We start from the raw sequence: 17594 nt of genomic DNA on the forward strand, positions 1-17594 counted from the left end.
AACTGACTCAAATCAAGCTTTAAACAGGGAATAAAGATGCTGGACAAAAGGTCTCACTTCGATTTTTTTTATTTATAGCGCAACATAAAACAATATTGTGGTACTTTACCAAATACACTATTTATTCACATAATACACCATACACAGCTACAAAGAGAGAACAAAACCACTTTTTACATACTGCATCCTTAAGATGGAAAATAAAACAAGAACAATCAAAAAACTTGAAAAAGGAATGTAGCTGCCAGTTATGCGCGTAGATTTCTTTTTTTAAATTTGTATTACTGTTCTCTGATGCTTTTCACAATTTTTGAGTTTCATGAACTTAGGTGTTTAATGGACTTGTAAAAGTAGGCCATGCACAGTGTGATGCAAACGTCTAACTATGTGCGTGTGTCCACAAAAGACAAAATACACAAACAAGTTTAATTAAGTAGATAGAGGAGGCAGTACAGTTTCTATTCCTCTTGTTCAAACATCTCAGCACTCTTCACAGGAACATTCACAATAACATCCTAAAAGGGGTCATTTTCATGTGATGTACCAAACATAAAATCCAAACAAGATTTTCCACATAATACAAGCTGAATTATTGTCTAAGAATAAAGGAGTTCAAGTACAGTACTGTATGAAATGAATAATACAAGTAGAGTGCCCCGCTACTATAAAACACTGCCTATCATTTCCTGTATCACTTGTCCAAATCAGAATTGAGGGTACAAAAGGTTGTGCAGCATTTCAAATCCTCAGCACCATTCAAGTTTGAGATTCCGAAAACCCTTCAACCATTATTCTTGACATTTTCAGGGGGTGAGAGTAGTTTGGGTGAACTAAGTAATAGCTTGCACAGTGAATTATCAATTGTGTGTTGTAGCACCGACTCTCAGAGCCTAACCAAAATTCTAATGTATTTCAAAATGTTCATTGTATGCAAGTATGTGATGAGGGCTATTAATAGTGGTTGAAAAAAAAAGTAAACTAAATCACTGACAAGATGTATACTGAACAAGGAATTATTAAAAGAAAACAAAGTTTATCACAAAGGCAGACAGCATATTTGAGAACTACTGTATATTAAGTAATAACAGATTGGATTAAAAAAGCAGTGAACACACCCCACAACCTAAGGTTCAAATTGCATCTGCAGACACCAGCGTGTTTCCTAAAGCCCCTCTTTTGGATATGGTTATTTGCTTATAGTTTGAAAACACTTGCAATCCCTCCACCAGTCATTTATAATCGCGCTTGAATGTTAAGACAAAACCTGGTAGTAAAACAACAAACAAACCCAGCCCCAGTGACATTTCGGGAAACACACCTGACCTATCAGGAACTCCAAAACTCGTTAATCAAGGCGTGGTCCCATTTTCTAGTTTAAACTTTAGTTTGGATTCTTTAGTGACAATAATAATAACAGAATGCTTGCATACAAGTCAGCTTTAACAGTAGGGGAGTTTTGTTACTATTGGGGGAAAACATTTTTGAATTTTCATGGCAAGCAAAGTGACTTGAGACACTTGTGCAGGTTTGGGGTTTACATTTAAAAGCGTACGACTCTCCAGTTTTGCAATCTAAATTGGACATTTTAACTGCGCAAGTAACAATTCTTTAACCGGTTACAGGCTGACTTAGGATACAGTTACAGTACTTGTGAGAGTAGAACAAAGAGTTACTAGGCATACATGTACACACAAAACACAGGGAACAAGTGTACTGTTGTCAAAATACCCCCCTACACTTTCAGGATCCACACACTATCCTCACCCGTTAAATAGTTTTACCTAAATATTTTACTATTTACATTTGTATTTCTCTTCAGAAAATAAAAAACAAAACAAAACCTACCCTTCAAGTTGTCAATAATCGTCTTTCTTTTGTCATTAAAATCAAGTTTAAAAGTGCTTTTATAAATCTGTTTTTCTCTATGTACAATTTGTATTAGCTATATAAACTTGAAAAAAAGACAATCATTATTATCACCATTAATAAATAAAAGTAAACAAAAAAAAAAGGGTAAAGTGATTGTGGGGATCTTGAACACACAAAGGGTACATGCATGATTCTCTGCCCTCAGTAGCAAGTTGTGATTGTGACCAGTGTCTCTACAGCACGAGGTAGAGAGCAGGAGACCAGAAAGGTCTTTTCGCAGATGGAAAGTGTCGTGACCCCAAAGACGGCACAGCGACCGGGAGCCAGCCTGCATGAAGTCATTTGACTTTTTTGTGACAAAACCTCATGTCCACATTTGAAAGCATGGTTAATGGGGATGAACAACGCAATTTAAGAGACGCCATCCACGTGTCTCACTCTTTGGCTCTTTTACACAAACACACATGCAAAGTGAGAGTTGATACACTCGATGCATGAGGTACCAACTCCCAGACGCCCCGCCGCCGGAAACCAACAACTAATGAGAACGAGGAGCCTGCAGAAAGACCCGTCGTATTCTGCTAGAAGATGACAGCACCATGCAGACAAGAGGTCGGGCCTTCACAGTAAATCAAGTGTTGTAGGTGAGCACCAAAGTGTATGTATGGAGCACCCAAAAGTACTCTTATCACTCCTTATGTTGGAACCCAAGTTTTCTCCAGAATCGTTTCACATTTGAGCTTTAATAGGACAATGATCATCACGGCCTTTTGTGAACCTGTCAGAGGTCAGCGAGCCCTCCACCGGCCTGGCCGTGGAAGGTTCATGCAGCAAGGGAAGGCTATACGGGCTTCTGAATGGAACTCAGTCCAAGTGCTAGCAAGTCTCTGAACATGTGGCTTTGAAAAAGCAGTCAAGTCTGCCCTCTAGAGTTTACACCTCAAAGTGTTCACTCTTTGCTGGGGAAGTTGACCATGTAATAATTACAGACCTGGGATCAGGTGGACTGAGCAAATAAGGTAAGCACAAAAAAGCACACTCGTTGTTGTGTAGTAGATGAGAATATTTTCCCTCACATACTACATGACCTCAATTTCTGTTAGAGCACCGAAGTACAGCATCGAGTACCACAAAGAGGAGTGGAATGAAAGTCCATCAGAGCTGGAAGTTGAGCACCGGTCTAAAGCTGCTGGGGTGTAGAATAGGAGGAGGAGGAGCACGTTAAGGAATGACAAGACAAGCTCGTCCTAAGAATTAAGATGCACCTACTTTCGTTTCCAATGTGTTCAAACAACCCAACGTGAGAGGGATGCTTTCTGGGATGGAGGAGGAGTACCAGGACAAAAAAAAAACCAAAAATAACTTTTTCTAATTCCAACCACTTCCACCCCCCTCAGTTTAAATGAAAATTAAGAAAATGTTTGTTTTTTTCATGCTGGCAGAATTCTGTCAACAGTGTAAATAAAAACATAAAGGGCATTCCTGTGAAGTGTCAGTGCCAGTCTTAAACACTTTTTTGTCACAATTTTAACGTGGTTGATGTGAAACCAAATTTTTCATGAAAATTTGAGCAAACCTCCCCATAACTCGTACCAGCGAGCGATAATCTCTTGTCAGGCCGATAACGACTCCTCCTTTCAACACAGCTGGAAGATTGACAAAGAGAGAAAAGGTTTTCCAAACATAGACCAAAAAAAAAAAGTCTGACATTCAGACTGGCATCAAAATAGACTGAACAAAAAACAATCACGTCATTAATAATAACATTATTGAAAACAACCATGATGAAAAAAGAACAATTCTTCATCATAATACCTGTAATAACAACATTAACAGTAACAATTGCAACCATAATAATATAGATAATAATAGCAATATCTAGAATCATTAAAATTCTATAAACAAGAAAAAACAATGGAGTTCCTCTCCAGGGAAGGGAGAGGAAGAGCACCACAGGTAGCGTGTGTTCAAAGGCCACACGCTGCCTGACATGAGGTAAAAAACAACAATAAACGTGTCCCCACTTGTGAGTGTGGACTGCAGAGGGGGAAGATGGAGAGATGGCAGACTGCGTGACATGCGAGAGACATTCATCTTGCTCATCCCGCTACCTGGCACCACCACTGCTATCGTTCCGTTCCGTTGGTGGCTGACGTCACACAAAGTGGCTGTATGGCCCAGTGGGCTGCGTGACGGCATAGGGAGACACGTCAACCAATGAGGTGGTGTGGAGAGTGGGAGCTAGCCGTGTTACTGGCCCCTCCCTTTTGTCTTTCGATTGTCCAGCACCTAACATGGCCCCTGCCGCCTTGGACCCCCATTTGCGTTTCTTGCTGAGCGCCTTAATTTCCTCCTGGGAGAGGCCCAGTCGAGCTGCTTCCTGCTGCCTCTGGCGCGCCTCCTCTGCCAGCATCTTCATTTTGGCCTCCCACAGTGCCAGGCCGTGCATGGGCTGCTGGAGGTTTTTGTGCTGATAGAAGACCAGAGAGATGCGAGAGGGGTGGGAGCGATCTGGCTTTTTGAGAGGAGTGGTAGCATGTAGTTCCCGACGAGCGCATTCAATCAGTATGGACCCGTGGGCCGGTGCCACGGCGACGCCTCCGATGTTGGGATCGAGGAAATTGTGCTCACTGTCAGACCACACCTCGTTGTCTTCTTTCTTGCGGCCCTTGGAGCTCTGGCCATCACTCTCGGCTCGACTGTGGTCCCAGCAAGCCTGATCGGACTGTTGCAATGCATCGGGGAAGAGGCGCCCCTCAGGGGTGGGAGATGGTGTACTGCCTGCCACGGAGCCTCCACAAGATTTCCAGGCTTTCTCTTGAACCCCGAGGGGGGTGGAACAGCGACTTTCACCGGTTTTGGACCACATCTTGTCTGGGTAGGCGCCGGCAGGATTGCTGTGCTTCAAACCAGGGCTGTATGTTCCATGTCCCATAGCCCAAGAGGTTGGCTCGGGACTTGGGGCAGGGCTGGCCCACTGCCTGGGAGTGGCAGGCTGCGGTGTGTGCGAGGGGGATTGAGAATTGCCAATATGTGGAAGTAAGAACGGGTGAGGGAGACCTGGCTGTGGTGTCCCTGGGTGAGGGGTGCTCGGGCGTGGGGTGGTTGGACGCGGAGATCCTTGGTGTATGTTACCCAGGACCCCTAAATGAGGAGAGGAGGAGGGAGGTACATGAGAAACTGGTGAAGCAGCAGTGCGGGAATTGGAACCAGGAAAGGCTGTCCACGGTTGGGGGTAAGGAGATGCTTGCTGCTGGTGGATCATCGGCTTTTCTTCATGAGCAAAGGAATTTTCTGGCCGTTGTTTTGCATTGTGATGATCCCAGTTCATGGGAGCACCGTTCCCTTCAAACCTGTTGCCTGGCCAGGTAGTCGAAGGTTGGGGGGTCTCACAGGGTGAAGCTGTGTCCTCACAGACTGGCATATCCATTGGCTCCTGCTTGATGACTGGAGTGCCTCTGTTGGAGGCCTCGGAGGAGACAGAAGAAGGACGTGACTGGTTGGAGACTGAAGACTGGCTATTAACTTGGTCGGGTTGCTCTAAATGGCCAGGATAAGAATGGGCCAGTCTCGCTTGAAGGCTGCGACTATCAGGCTTTTTGTCTACCTGGAAAGTCATCCTCCCTGCGTTGGACAAAGAACCATTTCGACCCTCATAGGTTCTCATCTTGGGTCCAAAAAGTGCATTGGAGGGGTAGTTATAGAAGCCGTAGTGTGATGCTGGCAGATTGTGGTTATAGCCATTCACTGGGTCTCCTGCTGAGGGCTGGCCAGTTGTGGGGAGGCCTCCCCTTGCATAGTAGGCAGGATGTGGGCACATGGTCTTGATTGCATCTGCTGCTTGCAAAGCGTGTCCATCCATTGATCCATTTAAAGGCTCCTTTTTAATGTTGGGCAAAACCTCCTGTTTTATAATTGCTGGAAGTGAACAAAAAAAAGAGAGAGAAGCATATTTGAACCTGTTGCAAAAAATGAACCCGAAACAACTGCAATTTGATTCATTCAAGTGAAGTGGACAAGACTAACCTTTATTTCCTGGGTGTTGAGGAGACTCACTGAACAATACTTCGCTTTTAGCCACTGTCTTCTCTGGGGTTTCTGCTGCCTTGTCCTGCAGTTTACTCTTCTTCTTTTCTGATGCAGCTTTCTTGGCATCTAGGCGGCGCTGACGTGCCGACTTGGCTGGTTCAGGCAACTTGCGTACTTCTCGGCGGAAAGCCTGAAGCACCTGAATGGCTCCCGTCTTCATCTTCAGTTCCTGGCCCTCCTCGCTGCCAAATTCATCAGTGGTGGAGATTTTGTAGAGAGGCAAGACATGGAGCTGTTCATCTGGAGGGATCTCCCCCACCATGCGGTTGTCCTCCTTGGTCAAAGTGCACACCTAGAAGCCAGTTAAGAAAGAAAGTTGCCATGCTAGATAGCACCTGTAATGTTGGTTCACGAACCCGTCCCACAATATTAAAAACCATACCACTGTGCAACCATTGTATAGGTTGTGCTGGTCCTTATGGGCATGGGCACAGAAGTCCAGGCAAGCAGTGACTCCAGCAAATGGCCTGCCTGCCTTCAAGCCAAGCCTGCAGTCTGAAGCCTTCGACTCTGATTGACACTGGCAGATAGAGCAGAGATTACATATTGTTTTATTTGTTGTTAGAAATCCATCAAGATGAAGAGAGTCTGATGAAGCATTTCAACATATTTATTGTCAGCGGGCTTGTGAACTCATTCAGGTGGAGGTGGGAGTAGAAATGCATTGCATTTTGCCTTTTAAGTGTCAAAAAGTGAACACTAGTAGCTTTGCAAAAGATGAATACATTTTAAACTCATGTTATTGTTGACAGTAACCGGTCCTAAAAGGCTTTGTGAATCAGTCAGTTCCATTTTTATGGCTTCTTTTTGACTAGAGCAGACGTGTACAAGATTTCTTTCCAAATTGTCTTAACAGTTAACATCTAAGGAATGCAACAGGTACGGTCGTCACATACTATTCCTGTTTGTCATTTTAGTATTCCGACGCATATTGATATGTCAACCAACCTGGTTGCTGTAGGCTTGAGGAGCCAGCCTCTTGTACAATGGAGCCACCTCAGTGGCCAGATTCTGGAATTGATCCCTGAGTTTGTTCTCCTGATAAGAAAACACGAAGACACGGAAACAGCAGGTGTGCATTACACACTGACAACTCTTTCAAGTCAGACATAAGATGTTCATGTACCTCTTCAGGGTGGTCTCCTTGTAGCCGGAACTTGCGCGGTACTTTGCTTCGGGCGTATTTACAGCCATTGAAGTACATGCTCCAAGAGCAGCCGAAGGAAAAGGAAGCACCACAGGTGTCAGGATCCTTGCCTTGGCATGCACAGGTACGACTGCAGGGGGAGACAGTCAACGCATCTTCATGTCACGTCATGTCAACATATTTCTATATACTAAGATGAAGATAGTTAACAGAGAATGAACATGAAGCGGTATTCCCGTATCACTAGTATTATTGTGTTTTGTTTTTAGTACACTTACTTTTTGTAAAATCTTTGACAAATAATTCCTTCAAAATGGGACTTTTTGTGAACTGAGGAATGCTACAATGATATTTTTGAGTCCAGACTACCTTTTAAGGTCATCACTTGAGTTCAGTCATATGGGACAATCTTGCTCAGTCATAACCTATTGTATATTGGAATGATAATTGGTTTTTTTCCCCCAAAAAATATCTCTTGACACATCCAACAACTGAGAATTTTAAAGTTCAGATTCAGATTAATTTATTAATGAACACACAAGTTGGTGGAATTTGTACAGTGTGTCAATTGGAAGGGAGGGTGGGACCTGTGATTTTAGATGATTTGTCTTTTATACGTTGTAGTTTTTTGCGTGAATGGGAGTCCAAATTTTCATACCAGACTGTTATGGATGAGGTGAAAATGCTTCTAATGATAGTGTAAAATTGAAGCAGGATGTTGTGCCTGACTGAATTTTTTTAGTTGTCTTGGAAAAAATGGCTTTTTTGTAGATTTGGTTCGAATGCATTTACATTTAAAAAGAAAAACTGAACCGGTTACTGTGTATGTAAAGTGGACCCATAATCTGCATTGTTGTTGTTTTTTTGTTTGTTTTCCCAATTCATCAAACATAACGGACATAAAATCTAATGTTGCAAAGCTGACATATGTAGCTTGCCTATCTTTGATTGTTTTGCAGTCGGAGATTACAATCAAACGGACAATTTAAAACAGACAGCAATAAATTAAGCCCCACCTCAGCTATTTATAGTTTTGTTATGTGTCAAAATGGCTATAAAAGGCCACTAAAACAAGACAGTTAGTGCAAGCCAAAGCCTCTTGAACAGTGCTGCATGTTGCATGTACAAATTGTCTTCAAGTTACACTTCAAAATTTCGGACGATGGCGCATAAATCAACATGGCTTTCTGCACTGCAAACCAATCGTACCTTTGTCAAATCGATCCGCCCCATCTACTTACTCATCATTGAGGCCGCAGCGTCTACTGGTGGGGTTTCCAAATTTGGTGAGCGTGTCGCTGATCTCGCGGTACAATGTGTCAGCCATAGACCGTGGGACACCTTCCCAGGCCATGATGAGGATGATGATGACTGCATTTGCACAATAGTGGCCCGCACGATGGCGCACCAGACACAGCAGCTTTTCTTTCTCACTCCCACGACGAATCACCTGATGACATTCAGAGTTGATCATTTATAAAAACTCAAATTAACTCTGTACATACTGTCAATACAACCCAGGCTGCTCCATTTTTCAATTCAAAACAATATCATGAGGGAAAGGAGTTTGGAAACACCTCATCACAATGCGTCAAACAGGTTGTGAAGCAACTTACCCATTTGGCAATTGGGCAACCTCTTGAGCTTTTCCCCTCTCTACCGGTGTACACCACTTTCTCTATCCGGACGGCCTCTCCTTTTTCACCATACCTGTGAAAGACAAGAGTAACACACATTTCTATTATGAATCTACTTCAAAACACTATTTTTGAAAGACTGTCTTCTCTAACTCGCAGATGGCTTGGACGGTTAAACTGATATTGAACTGTGTAGTATACAAAGTGGGAGTAATAGTCATTCCAACCCGAACCCAAACTACAACTTTTCCCCTTCAGCACGGGGCAGAAAATCAACCAGCACATCTACAAAGGCATCCTGACGCATTTACATGAGAAAATGTGAGTGTTGTGGCAGGGCAACTCGTCTGCTCAAATGACCAATACAACAGCAAGCTCTCCAGAGGACGTGTAAATGGGTTTTGAAATAGCTTTTCTGACATCAGTCAACAACTTAGTTCAATATAAAATAACAGTTTATAGTTGAAATAAACGGATACATGCATTTTAAAACCGTATAAATTCAGAATTACCTTTTCCTTTCCCAGCAAACATGCAGCAGTTATTAACAATTTATTGGGTTCACAACACTGTGATCTAAACAAAATGAATTATGGGTAAAGCCAACAGCGAGAGCACAAAAAGAGGGTTTAGTGAATGCACACTCATAAAATCTGGTCATGTACTTCTTACCAAGTAGAACACAATGGAACAATGTCAGAGCAATCTAAACATCAAGAGTAAGTAACAACATTCACAAAAATTAAACTCTTTCACTGTCACAAGCATTCATCTATGAAAAATATTTTTAAAAAGTTTTAAAAAGTGAAATGACACTTGACCTGGTGATTCAGGAAATCATGCTAGGATGTTTACAAAACTCTTCTCATTGAAATCTATCATTCGGGTGTTGCTCTAACTTTTTAGATTGGGTCAATCGTAGCCAAGCGCCTTTTTTACAGGATCTGGCCTTTTATTGAACATCTAATGAAATAGTAGTATTTTAAAGTAGCAAAATCTCATTTTGTTTGGAAAGTTTCGAGATAATCTTTCCACCCACATTCAGACACGATAGATAATGATGAGTAATGGATATGAAAGAGGCTTGCTGGAGACAGCAACCGGTTTGGCAGCAATGTCAAGACTTTTAACCGACTTCCGCAGACTCCAGTTTGACAACAACCAAAATGAACCAATCACAAACTGAATGATTACAAGCTAGGTGAGATGGTGGCTTGATATATACTCTTTGTTGTCATTTTTAATCATAGTCATTCTCGATTCACGTGGTAGGGTTGCCAAGATTAGTCGACTGTCATTGTGAATTCTCAACACATATCGAAGTCTGCTGACATTTTATTAAATGTGAAGGAATACGCTGATGACAATGTCAGGCGGACTGCGTTCGTCATTTTGATGCTATGTGAATTGGATGGAAGAGAGAATTAATACTTATTCTTCTACTGTGTCCGGCCACGTTCTTTGACTTGTGAGTCATTGTGTGGAATAGGATGAACTTCCCCATTTCAAAAACAATCCTAGCTATCTGCAATAAAGCAGGCATAAAGATCAAACAGCCAGACTTCTTATAATCCAATGCCTTTAAATTGGTTATGGAAATCACAAGCGTTAAGGAGTAAGTCATTAAGATTCGGATGGTCCTTTTATCATCCATTTTGAGACTTGTCTGTGATTAAGGGCTATACGTATAAATAAACTTGACTTTATTTGAAATACTCCTTAAAAATGTATTTACGATAAAAAAAAAAAAAATTGGGGTCCATGACCAAACCGTGTTAGGCAGAAAGTCGCGTCGAATCGAAGCGTGTAAAATCCAGGTTTAGGTGTATCAGCAAATTGGTGTATCATTTGTCAAACCTGTCAGCCTTTGTCATGCAGCTGTTGTTTGTTATTGTGTTCATAGTTGAAATATCAAATAACATGTATTTGTCCATGAATTAATATTTCAAGTCATAGATTTCGTAATAGTGTCGCAGTGTGTGTGTGTGTTATTGGAAGGGTAGTGGTTCTAAACCTTTTTTCTGCAACGGAGCGATTCATTGTCCAACTGGCAACCATCCGTTGCATTCCTGCCATGGTGATAACATATGATTGGGGCACATACGCTGCGCTACAGAACGTATTTTTTGATATATCTCTATGGGCCAGTACAAAGTGGTTGAAAGGCTGGTACCGTCGCGGAACACTGTAGTGGGGGCCTGTGCCACAGTAGAGCTTTATGCCTAGCAATGCTCCCGAGACCCACTGATATTTCACTCAAAGGCGCATGGGGCGTCACAATAAGTGTCTGTTAAAAAAATTCTGACCCAACAAAGACACTGATCAATGACCTACTACACTCACATAAATAAAGAGAAAATAAAACTGAACAAAACAATATTTGTATAGAACGTACACAATTGGCTATTATTAATTGTGCTCAATGCCTTATGTCATAGCGGGTGATCAAATTGAACATAATCCATGAGTCTTTTCTGCTAAAAATAGAATGTTAAAGTTACTTAAATGAAATTGCTTTCGTATTACTGAAGGCAAATTTGCAGCTACAGAGTCTGGGATAAGGGGTTGCACAGGTCATTAAAACTTTTCAGATTATAGTTTACATCAAAGCTTCTGACAACTTGATACTTTTCCATTGTGAAAACTTCAACCTGACTAGATTTGGTGTGACAGCGAGCACATTGGAGTTCCACTGAATTGGAATCACCCTAAGGTGGCAGAGTTTTTTTAAATGGGCTGCAACCTCTATCACCACAGGGGTCCTGCGTGGGTCAGGATTTGGTCAAAGGTCATCCAAGAACTATGGGGTCTGACGGAGTGACGTCATTTCTCAAACCACAATAAGATCTTTGGGGGTAAACATCCCCCACATCAGACCTCTCCAGGCAAGCATTATTCTCAAAGAGCCTTTCCATAAAGGTCAGCGCATCAAACGTCTGTTATTCAAAAGACAACCAAATGTAACTTAAAAAACAAAGTATTAGGATGCTGCCAAACAGAAACACAATGTGGTCGTTTATTTTCATGAAGCAGTTGTATGCTAAATATTCAGCGCCAGAGTAAAAGAATAAGTATCTGCCCCTGTTCTAAGTCGACAAACATTTTCAATTACTTCCCTCATGTTCTTCATTTGCTTTCCCTCTCTCTGGCCTTTGATATCTCTCCTTCTTTCTCCATTATTTCTGCCATTCTTAGCTAGTATTTGCTGCCACTTCTCTTAGCCTGTGTTATGATGATGTTGAAGATGGTGACGATGATGATATTTCCTGTTCCCCCTATTGAATTCTGGGTCATGGTTTCCCTAAGGACAAAAATGTGACGAGGCGCAAGAGGAGGAGGAGTGCGTGAGGGAGAGGAGACTAAGAGCATGTGGGAGGAAGATAAAGAGAAGACGAACCGTGTCTCCATCAGGTCTCGTATGGAAGCCACAGTGGGTCCAGATCCCAAGTGATTGTAGTCGGGCCCTTCATCTTTCACCAGAGTTTGTTCTAGGAAACAAAGAAACTCATAAATCAGAAATCATAACTACACCAGTAAGGCCAACCGTATAATACTTCAAATATCTTTCAACTGCACAAGTACAATCAACATTTCATTCTGTACCACATATAATACCGTCAGCAACACGGTAAAATTGCAAAGCATTATCTATAAAATACATATTTATATATAAGCTCTCTGGTTTCTTTGTTTTTGCTCTTGATAACCTCCAAGCTCTTTTACCTTTTAATTTATTCCGCTTTCTCTAACTTACTGGAAACATTTATCTCGTCAAACATGCACCACTCCTCACCTATCTATACGAGAGAGTTACTGACGGCGTCGAGAACGATGGGAAAATCCGGCGTACGACACACCATGCCAGGGGAGTTGAGGAAGTACAGGGGCTACAAGGCTGGTGCTAAGGTTAAAGCTAGGCTAGTGGCGAATCGGAGGTGCTATAAACCATTGATTCCATAGTCGTGGGGAACGTGAAGTCGCTGTCTAGATTGACGAGCTGACTGCACTGAACAACCAGCGGATTTATAGGGAAAGCATCCTTTACGGAGGCATGGCTGAACCACCTCGTACCGGATGCTAACGTGGACCTGCTGGGATTCACTATGGTGAGAGCCGATAGAGAATCAAAAGCTAGTGGGAAGCGGAAAAGTGGAGGCCTGATCATGTTTATGAACCAGCACTGGTGTAACCCTGGACATATCTCAGTAATGATTGTTGTGCTGTCGGGACCTCGAGCTGTTAGCTGTTAGCTTGCGGCTGTATTATCCGCAGAGGAATTTCAGTCACGTGATCACCGCCTGTGTTTACAATCCTCCGATTGCCTGTGAGACTATACACAATGCCACAGCCAGGCCTCAGACACAGCACCCTGATCCATTTATGATCATCCCTGGGGACTTTAACCATGCAAACTTGGATGCTACTTTGCCTGTTTTTCATCAGGCTGTTGACTGTCCTACAAGAAACAACAGGACAATCGACCTCCTGTATGCTAATGTGAGGGATTAAGCTGAGATTCATTGTAAAATTCTCAGTAGCATGACCTTATTTTTTGCACTAGTGTGCATAATTGACTGTATATCCCGCAAAATGTATACAAATATTGACACACATTGACTCACCCACACAGGTGCAAGGGGGTAAATCCGCCTGCAGATCTTTAGAAGGTGTATCCAATAAGCTCCGGGTGGGTGTGTCTAAATATTTTAGGGGGGACTCTAAGAACCCTTTCAAAGATGGAGAGAAGGACAGACCATCCTTAGTCGGCGTGTCCTCCTCAGAGTAGCAAGTGGTGGAGAGAACAGCCACATCACCCGTGGCTTCGATTTTCATTCGTTTAGGCATGGGGGAACATGGTACGTTGAACGTTTCCTGTGTCTGACCATGTTGAGGATGCTTATCAAGTGGGGTGTGCGAATTTTGAGGGATGCTGGATAGGGGCTCCTGCTGCTCCTTCACTGGAGTCACTATAGATGCTTCATTTGGGGTAAGTTCAGCTGGGGTTCCAAACTCATCTTTGTTGCCATCCATCTCTTTATTGTTCACACGAGGTGCCGCGCTATTGAAGGATGGCTGATTATGGGTGATAGATGATGTGAGATCCTGCGTACTGGTCTGGGACTGATTCATGATCTGCGAAGCTGTAACTGCTTCAGACTTGGCTTTGCCAGAAGGTGTGTCTGCAGCTGAATCTCCAAATTCTGCTTCAAACTGCAGTATCAGTTCTTCATACTTAGGGTCTACGTTTATGAGACCCGGTAATTGTGTTGTGTTTGGTATGGATGTGGAGGTCAGAGCTGAGGCAATGTTAGCATTGGTATGGACTAAACTATCCACTTCCTTTGACTTGGCATGGGCTCCATGGGCCATTTGTGGGGGCAAAGAGCCCATTTGGGTGGAATTGCTCACTGACAATGCAGAATTTGTGGAAGAGGGAGCCATTGAGAGGTTAGCATTTGATACCTGAGATTGGGCTGGTGCAGGGAGGCCTGCAGCAGCCGCCTGAGTGGAGTTACTATGAGAGGGTAAAAGGGGCAGTGAATGTGGTTGCAGGTCATTCAGGGTGTTGGCTCGGCCCATCATAAGGACTGCCGTTTTATCCACAGTTATCTGACTCTTAGGCAGGAACGTTGGCACAGAGGCTTTTTGCTTGGTCTTCTTGATTATAATCTGTTTGGATTTAGGAAGAAGAGAGCCTGAGAGCGTCCCACTCGTACTTTTGATGACAGGAGATCCTTGGCTGATTTTTTTCCTCTTGGGTTGCTTGGGCTCCTGTTTCATGCTCATATGACTGAAACCATTGGCTTCCATCTGCGGCCACCATTTTTTTACGCTTTGGAAAGGCGCAGGGCCCGATGCGCCAAAGCCAGGGGAATGACTAGAGAAGAGGTTCCTCTTGTAGTGAAGGTGCTGTTGCAGAGCTGCCTGAGTTGAGTGTCTAATGGCTGCTTGACCAGGAGACATGGGAGCACCAGGGTATTGGCCAACCTGCAACTGACCATTGTCCATGTTGTAATGTCCCATGGATGGAGAATGATCACCAAAGTCTGACTCTCGCTTGATCCTGGGCAAAGATGGCTTGCCCTGTGCCTGCATGATTCCATTCTCCGTAAGATGCTGTGTGGATGAGAGCTTGAAAGATGTATTTCCGAACTTTCGACTGCTGTCACCCAGAAGCTGTTTGAGCTCTGACATCGGGTCTGATCTAGAATAAGTTGCACCAGCATAGCGGGACAGGCGCTCTTCTGAACCTCCGTGTGTGCCCTGTACCCACTGCTTGGGACTCCGGCCAAAACTCTGAGGATTTCCCTGGCCTGGAAAGGGAGAGGTAGAAGCATGGGAGGGCTGACCCTGGGATTGGGGCCTGTGGTGCTCACAGGACACTGCTGCCTGCTGGTCAGTGTGTAATCCTGGAGGGACGGACTGAGAGCGTGATGATGGACAGGTAACTGCAGAGGATGGAATCAAGTTAGTGCAATTTGGAGGTGGAGATGTGAGGTTTGGGGTATGTTGGTGATGATAGAGGTTGTTATTAAAGAGGGTTTGATCTGGAGCACCAGCACCATGAGTCCCGGTTCCAGATAACTGTGTAAGGGCTTCTATGGCAATAGCTGTTTGAAGACTGACATTCCTTTCCTTGGCTATAGAGAGCACCTGGGGAGAGCAAGGAATTGGAGGAAGTTTTGAGCAGGGTGCTTGGCCAGCATGAGGACCTTGTGTTTGTTGTTGTTGCTGGGGGTATGAAGGAGTCACGTGGCGGTGGCCACCATTTGCCTGGAGAAAGGGCTGATTCTGCAGATGGGATTGCTGAATGTTCGAATGTAAATGTGGCAAATCAGTCCTCTTGCTGGTGTCTTGATTCTCACTGGTTGCCAACTTAATCTTCTTCTCCAGCCACTCAAGGTAGTCTGGACAATCAGGCCCATCACAGTCGCAGTTAGGAGGCTTGTGACCATGTTTTGCATGGTTCAGTGCCTTCTGCAACGTTTTCATGTCTTCTGCAGGTAGGTGGCCTATATTAATCGCCTCTGCAGAGTTTCCAACCCGAGCCCCGCCGGCACCCATTTCCCGGGTGAATTTCTCATACAGCTGCATCATGTCAGGTTGCATTTGGATGCAGGAAGAGGTGGAGGAAGGAGGTAAGTTACCGGCAATGGCAGAAAAAGTGACCAGATTGTGAGCATCTTCCATGTCCACATGGTGGACAGGTTTACTTGGGTTTGCATAACTGCTGTTATGTTTCAATGATGGTTGCTGTTCAACTTTGCCAAGTGTCGGTACCCAGAACTGCTTTTGTGGTACATCTACTTCCCTCTTCTGCTCAGTTTTCTTAGATGCCTCGTCGTTAGGGTAGCAATTCACCCCATTGGACAGTTCCAGGCTCAGCACGCCTTCCTGGAGGCGGTCATGTGACCCAATTTCCATCTGGTCTCCACCTCTGGGGCCATCCAATGAAGTGACTTTGTGTACAGTCTGAAAGAAAACCAGAAATAAAAAGAGTAGTGATTAGTTTTTAAGAGAGTGACTTGTGGCTACATATACACGAAAAAGCCACATTTATGCATTCCATGCTTCTTTACTACCTTTTACAAATACACACAAGCCCCACCCAGTGCTGAAAAGTTAGATTAAATAATTAACGTAAGATATGGGAGTACTGCTTTAGAAAGACAAAGGACACATCAGGTCAGCTACAATGACAATCCATAGCAGAATTGTTAAACTATGTAAAACAGCCTGTTAGAGATTAACCCATAGTACATAGTACACACACAGAGGAGTGAATACAGAACAGGAATCGTCCATTTCTCTACAGGTTTTCAAGAGTCAAACTAATTTTTAATTAAGGTGACAAACAAATTTGCCCAAACATTCAACCTCAGATGTCTCAGTTTGGTGGGAAAAATAACAAGTGAACTCTGCTGTTAGATATATATTGTGACGAAATATGCATTAAATACAAAATTGGAATCAGTATTGCTGATAGCTAGTGAAACTGCTGTGACCTTTCATTGTCTAAAAAGAGAATAACTAATGAAACCAAACTTTTGCCACATCATAAATTACACTAACATCGACCTGGCCTTGGATATTAAATGCCCAAATCAGACCATTATCAATTGTTAATTACTCGCTAACTTACTATTAAAATTGAGTGTCAATGCATACATTTGTAACTCCAATTGACCAGCAAAATACTACACATGAACAAGTCAACTCAGTCTACTCATGAAATAGGATTAGAGTCAAAGAAGGCATGACCAACATAGATCATTCAAGAGCAAACAGAAATCATTAACAGAGTCCATATAGTGGCAGGCTAACAAAGGCAGGCTGGTATTGCATCAAAGGACTTTGGTTGAAGTCAATTAACTGTATTGAACTAATGCATTCAATGAATTCAATGTTTCACAAGTTTTGATGCGTGCTGATGTCATATTTATGAATGAAATTCAATGATATCCATGCACATACCTATCAGCCATGAATCTGTGTGCCTGCACCTGGATCAAATCCACCAAAACTGTGTGCGTTACACCACCTGCACCATAACTTAGACCTGGTTTCCCCTTTCACTGTTCTATCACCAAATTCTCAGGTGTAACGGGGACATGTAATAGTAAACGGCCTTGGTGCGCAGGAACGCCTAGCGAAGCGCAGCGCGGGCAGTCAAATTCCCAAACACCACAACATAGACTTGCCCCCGGTACACGCCTTTCTATGAAAATAGATCCCTTAGTGTAAAATCTATGGTTCCTTGCAAGTGATGTGCACACTTCCATGGCCGCTTTTTGTTTTGGCTCTGATGGCACCGCCTGCTCTCAGTTCAGAAGGGTATCGGCGCATACTTG

At 43.3% G+C, this 17594-nt stretch overlaps 1 protein-coding gene across 5 annotated transcripts in view; it reads right to left on the reverse strand.

Moving 5' to 3' along the window:
- Positions 1-53: 53 nt before the first annotated feature.
- tet3 (tet methylcytosine dioxygenase 3) overlaps positions 54-17594 on the reverse strand; it is a 39557-nt gene continuing 22016 nt past the window's right edge. For all 5 annotated transcript variants that reach the window (XM_049762857.2, XM_049762860.2, XM_049762859.2 and 2 more), the window contains 9 exons: positions 13365-16215; positions 12140-12230; positions 8722-8815; positions 8347-8555; positions 7085-7235; positions 6907-6996; positions 6341-6478; positions 5896-6250; positions 54-5787 (listed from right to left, as the gene is read on the reverse strand). In XM_049762857.2, the coding sequence (XP_049618814.1) occupies positions 4025-5787; positions 5896-6250; positions 6341-6478; positions 6907-6996; positions 7085-7235; positions 8347-8555; positions 8722-8815; positions 12140-12230; positions 13365-16215 (5742 nt within the window). In that variant the 3' untranslated portion in view covers positions 54-4024. The remainder of the gene's footprint in view (positions 5788-5895; positions 6251-6340; positions 6479-6906; positions 6997-7084; positions 7236-8346; positions 8556-8721; positions 8816-12139; positions 12231-13364; positions 16216-17594) is intronic.

The sequence above is a fragment of the Syngnathus scovelli genome, chromosome 3, assembly GCF_024217435.2.
Source record: "Syngnathus scovelli strain Florida chromosome 3, RoL_Ssco_1.2, whole genome shotgun sequence".
Lineage (NCBI taxonomy): Eukaryota > Metazoa > Chordata > Actinopteri > Syngnathiformes > Syngnathidae > Syngnathus > Syngnathus scovelli.